Source organism: Topomyia yanbarensis, chromosome 2, assembly GCF_030247195.1.
Source record: "Topomyia yanbarensis strain Yona2022 chromosome 2, ASM3024719v1, whole genome shotgun sequence".
Classification (NCBI taxonomy): Eukaryota; Metazoa; Arthropoda; class Insecta; order Diptera; family Culicidae; genus Topomyia; species Topomyia yanbarensis.
This window is the reverse complement of record NC_080671.1, coordinates 34,077,152-34,085,894: the sequence shown is the minus strand read 5'-3', so window position 1 is coordinate 34,085,894 and position 8,743 is coordinate 34,077,152. Positions and strand designations below refer to the sequence as shown.

Below are 8,743 nucleotides of genomic sequence, written 5' to 3'. Positions count from 1 at the left end.
ACGTTTTGGATGTGAATGTATATGGGAGAATATGCAATTGACTGTGCTAGTGAATATCAGTATGAACCCAACTCAAGATACAGTAATAAAAGGAAAAATAACGTGCCGAATGCTTCTTTTTTTAGGTCAATAACCGTGCATTGAAGAATGCTCAAAAACTCTGAACTAGGCCCCGTCGAGTCCAGTCTGTCCGTCTCGTCCTGTCGTGTCTGGAGTTTCCAGGTTACATGCATTCACCAGATGAGACTAGCTTATGTCAGCTTACTTGTGCACTCTTTTCGTAGAATCGAGGCGATCATCGAAATGATAGATCCTACGAGTGAATGCACTTGGCCCAGTCACCTGTCAAGCATTTGTGTATTTGTGTGTGTTGTGATATGTGTGGAGCCTGTAAATAATATTTTAATACGAATATTTTATACTTCAAAACAAGAAATGTGTAATATACTACTTGCAGTTTGTTGATCGTTCCTACTTATCTGATACCTTCGAGTATGAGAATACATATCCATTGTTCTAAAACCTGGCGACGTCCGATGGCAGAGAAGAATCATTGTTGGCAGCAATGTTGCTCTTCTCGGATGTATGAGCTCAAAAAGGTCATCACAAGAAAATAACGCATGAGACCGAAAATAAATAAAAAAAATAAAATAAAGGGAAGAGTTAGTATTGTTATTGAGTATTAATAATATGCCGATTTTTTTCGAGAGTTGTCCTACTGGAACTGTAGAGCTAATTGATTTAATTAAGGCATGGGCCTAGACTTCTGGAATCGGGGATAGAGACTTCCGGACGCGAACGATTCATGAATACGCGAGTGCGGGGGACTGTAGGCTCACGCTTGAGACTGCGTTTGAGTGATTACAAGTGCCGACACGTTCATATTATCACCGGGATGTTATAATGTCTGGAAGAGCGCGAGTATAGGTTGCGTGGATGGTCGCGAAGGGCTCAAGCATTTTGATATTTTTTTTGTCGCGTGTATGTGACTTTGCATTCGATTTTTATGTAGTTTCGCGCGAACACGGGCATTTGGAGGTTCACTCTCGAGACCGGGATTGTTAATTTATAAGTGCTAAACCATTCACTAAGTCACCAGGGTGTTATACTTTTTACGAGATCGTGGGTGTAGTCGTGCGTGGATGATCGAGAAGGACTCGAGCGTTTGTATGTGGACGTTTTTGTCGCGTGTGCTAGTATGTAACTTCGCGTGGACACATTATTTTTATAAGCGTGTGGCCATTCGCATGTTCGCGTATTCTTCAACGATCGCACATGGACGTCTTGTCTAGTTTTTATTTCTATTGGTCCAACTAAAGGCATGAATTTGGGCTGCTATGATCAAGGGCGGAGACTTCCGGACGTGACCGATTCATGATTGCGCGAGCTTAGGTTCTTAGGTTCCAACGTTCACCTAATCAATAGGGGTGTTTGAATATTGGCGAGATCGCGGGCGTTCGTATTTGTGACCAGGTTTGTGTTATCGCGTACGCCACGTTTGTACGTTTGGAATGAGGTGCCTGCAGAGAGAATTGGGCCCTAAACCCACATTGTATATTATTTGACCATGGCAGTGGATAATAAAGGTCGCCAAGTTAAGTACTAAAATTGATCACAATGTAGCTTAACTAAAAAGAAAATAATCGTATCCCAAGTTTATGTGATATAATCACTGTAATACTGCTTTGGTGGAAAAGCCCCCGGACCACATCAAGGTACAGTATCATGCCGAGGGACATCCCTAAAGACATTGTAATTGCTTCCGAAAACTTCTTCACTTCTGTTTCGTCCCAACTAGTCTCAGTTTTACGGAATAATATTTTCTCATTCATCTTAGCTGCACTTTTCATGCGATAGAAATTTTTGACTGAGATTCTCTTGGGGAAGTGTTATATGAATGGAAATTAATTAGACCTAGTTCTACCTCTTCTTCGTCTTGAAGCACAATATGATTTGTCAATTTATTACTATCTTGCTCTAATGAGTGCGTCGATTGCGGCAAAAACACTGACAGGCACCGATTCCGGTGGGGTACATCGGTATGGCAGCAGCTGTTCGATGTGAAGTGGTAGGTTGGTCGGCAGGGTACGGGTTTAAAACGTCGCCTCTGTGGAATGCAATGGTAGGTCTAAACGAAGTTGAAGGTGGCCTCGAAAAACGTTTCTTTGCCTCAGTCAGTAACTCTCTATCCAAGGAAAGATTGTCGATGTCGTGGCGTTTATTGTCATGGTACGCAAATCTGCTGTGGTTGTAATAACATCCGTTATTTTCGTCGAATATTGTGTGGCGCTTGTGACCGTGATTATTGCGACGCTTGGTATTATTGTTACTGTTACGGGTGGTGTTGTGGTGGTGCATTAGCTTTTTGTGCTGCATTCTGCGTTGATTGAGACGACGCCATTTACGTGCGTCGTATTCGGACCAATCAATCTTCCATACCTTAGAGTTGCCAAGAAAACACTAGCCTGAGTTACTGTGGCAACGACATCAGTTTTGTTGGTAGTAGCCAGTTCATTCCACAACTCCGAAGTTTTGACTATGTGTACAACCGCGTTATTATGATTAGCCGCAGCTGTTTCAATTTCGCCTTTCAACTCGTTTAAGAGCATTTTGATACACTCGAATCCATCTCGGACATTGAAGTTACTGAATATGGATGCGAGTTTGTGATTCGACTTTATAACTAGCTTGTTGAGGTTGATGGCTTCCTGTTGTCTGTACAGTTTACCGAAATTGAACTCTATCACGAGACGCTTCGGGCACTCGTAGCATATTGGCAGCATGAATGCTAGTATTCTTTGCTCCTGATTCCTCTGCCATTTTGGCCCAGTATTTGCTTCGGCTCTTGTCGTTTGCGCACCTTCACCTACAGGGATTTTTCGATCCTTTCTTTGCGTATCAGTTCGTAGGCCGCAGTTCTCTTCACGACCCTTCAGCAATCTGTGCAGAAATTGTCGTTCTGATTCTGCACCAGGTGTTCCCATCGGACCTTACGATGCTGTCGGGGAAATACCCGATGTAAAATGTTTGTTTTGGAATCTGCGACGCATCAACGGCTTCCAATGAAGCGCCTTCCTAGGTCTTGATCGCAGCGTGTACTTGCTAAACTTGGGTCTCGTATTGTTTGAGCTCTGCTCCATGATGCTATTGATCAGCGCGTATCGAGTGGCATTCAGCTGTTCATAGCTGAGGGTATTCGCAGTGTGCCCAACCGGAATGATGGCCATCGAGTACGACCAGGCCATTTCGTTGAAGGATGGGCGCTGCTCAGTTTTTAGTGTCTGTATAGGATCCTGACCCTTGATCTTGTTCAGTTGCGGCTCCTTCCTGCACCCACTATTGTTCAGCGACTCCGTGTCTGTCGAACGCTGTCGCTTGGATGGTGCCTCCCTATTAGAATCTTTGCCTAGCGCTTCAACGGGTTTGTAGCCGTTTCTCAGCAGCCACCCATAGCGTTTCATCGCCGCTCCGCTTAAGTGACGAGCGCTTCCTGTTGCTATTGTTTTATTCTCGGAGCCCTTCGACCCTTTGGTTACCCTACCGGGCTGGTCTGTGTCCTCCCTGGTCACTACCCGATCCTCGAATCTACCTCGAGAGTTGAAAATGGATGAAATACAGGACACATAATCCTCCAGTGAGCCACTATTCAGCAGCTCTGCAAGTTTAATTTCCGTGTAATCCTTCTCTTCTTCCACCTTCATCGCCGCAATCTCATCCAAACTCATGTTTACAGTGTTCTTAGTGTTTTCCGTTTTGTTCCAGCGAATAGCTAGGAAAAGAAAGTCAACTTTGTCATAGCCCCGCTTGACAAGGTAAAGGCAAAAATACTCACGTGAAGGCATGAGATAAGAAACTTGTGAGTACGGTGATATTTCACCATTTGACGGCACAGCTGTTGTTAGTCGCCTCTTACGACATGGGAAACAGAAACCCAGTGGGTTCATTAGTGAAATACTGCGAGAGATTTCAGCCACCACCTGATACCACACGGCTGACCATCGATCCTTTCCAACATACTTCCTGCATCCGAAAGTATACGCTATAGTGCTTCCGATGAAGTTAAGAGACCTACAGTTCCACGTCCCGAGTTTCCAATCGGTAGTCCTTATTCTTTGCCATGGTCTGCACCGCTTGTGCCGGTCCGTATAATCTCGTTGATTGTTCGTTGTTTAGTTTTTTATGGTTGGCTTACAAGGCCTGACACCAACCACCTAAATTTCCGGGGAAGTTTAGCTTAGAGTCCCTCGTTGGCACTCGGACGATGATCACCCTCCCCTAACATGGGGAAGAGACGCTGTTGTGGGCCGCTCCTAACATTGAGAACAGACACTCCGCTGCAGGTTTGCCGAAGCTGTCTCTCTGTCTGCGTACGACCATAATTTCCACCAGTGGTTGGTTACCCGATCTCCATTATATATGCTCATACCCGGCCAGTACCGCGGGGAGGTAGGGGTAGGAGTTGCATGGGCGTAAGCTAAGGACCACAACTAGTGAGGTGTATTTTATTCATTCAGTTACGCAATACTCAGCCATTACAAACCTAATACGTAGTGGTTATCGCTAGGTACATCTGTCTTGTACCTTTCGTTTATTAAAGCTGAGAACAGACAGTGGCCATCCCGTTGCATCAGCCTCACCAGAACGGCACCGCTTTCTAATTTTACAACTTCCATTATATTATGTTCACTCCAGTCAGTCTCACGTATCGTCTTGAGTTATTCATTTCGATGTTAGCTTGTGTCGATGGGATATTGGAAAATAGAAACCGAAAACAATAATTACTAAAGTGGAATTTGATAGGTGGTGCTAGCTCCAATTGAGGCTACAGATTCGTACTAGATTGAATATATGTTGTCAGACTGCCAGAATCATGTGTGCGTTAACTTTCCAAATCCCACTGACTGGCAGTGGTATCATGAAAAAAAAAGTTTCCTGCGTATGGGCTGGTTCCCGCATGTAAGCAACTCGATTTCGGGACGTAGGTGTTTGCTCTGCTGATTTTTCAATGACCCATTTCAGAATTGTAGAGTCCCAGCCGGTACATTCCGAGGTCATTTGCCCGTCGGCAAGCGCCGCTCAACTATAATACGATTATAAAATTTATATCAGTATTGTCATCAAACTTTCGATTCCTTGTATTAATAATTGCGCGTGGAACTAACGCGTTTTGGTGTCTTAGAAAATTTAAATTCATTGCTTTCAAGACTTACCTTTTTATTTACTTTATACATACCGTCATTTACGTCATTGGAGTGTCCGTTGCGAGTGGGACAACTTTCCCGATACTCCACAAATGGACATGTGAACCGTATCTCAATTATTTGAATCTGCGACAGCATGCAAGTTGGATGATTAAGAAGAATGCTGCAAAGATCCCAGCAAACTATGGAGCGAGATTTTTGCAGTAGTCATGTTGTAGCGGACTCATTTCAAGTCGGAAAATGTTTCATCTGCCCAGAATGATGCTTGACCACCAGTGTGCAAATCGATGAAAACGCAGCTGGATCAATAAATTGACGATGTGGGGATTCGCTACGACGTTCCGCCAATAACTGCAGAGTTTCATGCTTTCACTTCAGGCCTCTCGTTCTAGACGCAGAACTAACGGATCTTTAACCTCTGTCGCCGCTTACAACACCACCAAAAAAAAAAATATTCTTCACCAATTCTTACTCTATTACAATATGGGCAATATACAAGAGCAAAAACGTCAAACAAAAAAAAAGTCCGCTCGTACACACCGCTTACTTCGATCTCCGCTAGCGACTGCCAGAACCATTCTACAACCTCTATGCATAAAAATTGTAGGCCGAAGCTCGCCACTAAGCGGTCAACTCTTTTTACTGTCCACAAGGTAGTGATATAAAGTATAGGAACTATTTGCCTAATTTTAATTTACCGCATTTCACTTATTAATCTTCTTCGTCTTCTACTTCTTCGTCCGACTGTTCGTCACTCCCAGCCTTTATTACCTGTTCCTCCACCACATCTATCAAATAGTCGTTCTCCACATTTTCGACTTCCACCAGTTCAAAGGCATATTCCGGTTCCTTCATCTCCTCATCATCTTTTTCGTGAGATGCCAGGTGTTTCGTCAAAAAGTTATTCTGTATGAATCCTTTGTCGCAGATATGACACACGTACGGTCGTTCGCCCGTGTGCGTTCGCTCATGAATTGTCAACTGCCGTTTCCGAATGAAAGCTGCCGGGCACTTGGCACACTTATGTGGCCGCACCTTCGTGTGGGCAGCCATTTCATGGCGCTGGCGGTCAGTTGTGTGACTGTATCGGTTCTCGCAATAGCGGCACTGGTACGGTTTTTCACCGGTGTGATATCGGATGTGCAATACTAGCGATTGCTTGGTTTTGAACTTCTCCTGGCAGTGTGTACATTCCCAGATTCCTTGGGAATGACACCGTTTATGTACCTGAGTATAAATAGTTGCTAGAGAATAATTTTAAATGTAAAAACAAAAATTACCTTCAAGTTACCCTTCCTTAGGAACGACTTGGAACATATATCACAAACATACGGACGCTCTTCATTATGACAGACTTTGTGCACTCGAAGAGCCCTCTCGTCGTAGAACGCTTTATCGCATAAATCACACTGAAACTCTCGTATTGCGTAGTGGGTTTTCTCGTGTGTCATAAAGGTCGATAGATTCAAAAAGGTGGCTCCACAGGTTCGGCAAACATGCCCTTCTGTTCTCCGCGGAAATTGATGTATTTGTAGGGATTTTTCATTGCGGAAACTTTTGTGACATACGTAACATATGAAGTCTTCGAATTCTCGTTCTTCGGCATTTTCTCTTCGCTTCGATGCATGACTGTTTTTGACGTGTTCCAGAAGATCAGACGAATTTTCAAACACAAGTGTACATTTAGCAAAACAACAGGCGTAAACTTTCTTTTCTATTTCATCTGATTTAGCCTTCTTTTCGACTGGCGGATGAACACCACTTGCCACGTGCTGCATAACCTGATATTTTATCTCCGATTGCAAGTCACATTGCTTGCACTTGTAAACTGTACTCTGCAGAGAAGCATTATGATGATACTTCAGAAGTACAGGAGAACTGAATCGCTTGAAACATACGTTACATTCTGGCGTTCGTTCTTCATTTGCAGCAACTCGTTCAGAACCATGTTTTTCTTCGGAGTGTTTTTCTAACTCTGCCTTATCACTGCAAACAAAATTGCAACCGCAGCAACGCATATCCGTTATATCAACGATATCGATACCAGCTTCCAGTGCGCGATTCTCGGTCAACATACGTTCTTCCAGGGGTATGGCTGATTTGATGCCTAATTTCTTAAGGGCAGCTTGATGTGCAACACTGCTCTTAAGATGCTGATCAAAACGGAATCTCACATCTATAACCAAATCGCATAGTTTACAGTAGTATAGCTCTTTCTGCGTACGAGCAGAATTATGTCGGTTAAACGACTGTACTTGATCGAACTGCTCCGAGCAAAGAGTACATTCAAACATTGCCTCTCCTTTGCTACTTGGATGGACCACGGTACAATGATCTACCAATTCCTGATAATTACGAAATATAAGATCGCAACCACAACATCTTTCTCCACCTATATGAAGTATCTGGTATTCGGAAGTATCTTCTGTGCTAATAATGAACTCTTCGCTGGGTAATTTCAGCTCTTTCGTAACACGTTTTCGTATGTTAGATCGAATTTTCAATTTGGTTGGAGTCTTAGGTTCTTCTCCTACATGATCTACCGTTGACACATCTGACTGATTTCGGTGAGCTTTGCTCAAGCTCTGATGTTGCTCGAGACGATATTTTATATCGAACACGACATCGCACAACGTGCAGTGATATATTTCGTTGGATTCGTAACTTTTTGAGTGATTCAATAACTTTATCCTGTTCGGAAACCGCTCATAGCAAGTAGGACATTGGAAGGCAGCAGTTATTGTGCTGACCGTGGCTTTACTAACATAGTGTTTTCTTATACTATGCTCTTTCAGCTCTAATTTTGAAGTAAATATCATTTGGCACCCGCAGCAACGAAATCCTTTCAAATGAATAACATCATAGTCTTCAAATTTGTCGACTCTCTCAATCTGATCTTTAGTGGGATAATTGACATACTTATCCGCTTTTTTTGTAATCAACCTTTCAGTATTTGTTTGCTGGGTCGCAGTCCCCATGTTCATGTTTAGCTGACTGGACATTGCTCGAAGAGAAGAGCCCGAGGTACGTATCAATTTCCGCAAATTGTAGGCATCCTCTACTCGACCAAGACAGGTCGAGCATACAGATTGCGGTAGCGTGTCATCAAGGGAAACCTGTTCGAATATAACCGAAGATTTCAGTGGATTCAAATTACATTTTTTCTAACCCTACTTACCAGTACTCCTCCACAATCGCTTATCATATTTGCAATGGTTTCATCGCTTCTTTGACTATCTATCGAACTCATATCCTGTTCCGTGCCAGTACGTGCACAGATCCGACAAACAGGTGCCATATCCACTGTTGGTTTTGCTTTGATCAATCTGTTTTTATTCGACACTGGAGAAGCTGCATCTTTTTTCGGATGGATCATTCTGACCGTACATCTAGCTGACTCCTTTCCATCGATTTGCCGACTCATCACTTCACGGTTCAAGAAAAATTCTAGCCAAATCAACGCAAATGTTGTAAAGAATTACAAATTATGAACAAAAACGTTTCCGATATTTTAGCATATTACTTTCAGAAATGTCACAACC

At 43.2% G+C, this 8,743-nt stretch overlaps 1 protein-coding gene across 1 annotated transcript; it reads right to left on the bottom strand.

The window, feature by feature from the left end:
• Positions 1-5,888: 5,888 nt before the first annotated feature.
• On the bottom strand, positions 5,889-8,743 carry LOC131682472 (zinc finger protein 709-like). Its single transcript, XM_058963950.1, has 4 exons — positions 8,725-8,743; positions 8,380-8,648; positions 6,482-8,317; positions 5,889-6,428 (listed from the first exon to the last, which is right to left on the bottom strand). Exons 2-4 carry the CDS (start codon positions 8,623-8,625, stop codon positions 5,913-5,915), a joined length of 2,598 nt encoding a protein of 865 aa, XP_058819933.1. The 5' UTR covers positions 8,626-8,648; positions 8,725-8,743; the 3' UTR covers positions 5,889-5,912.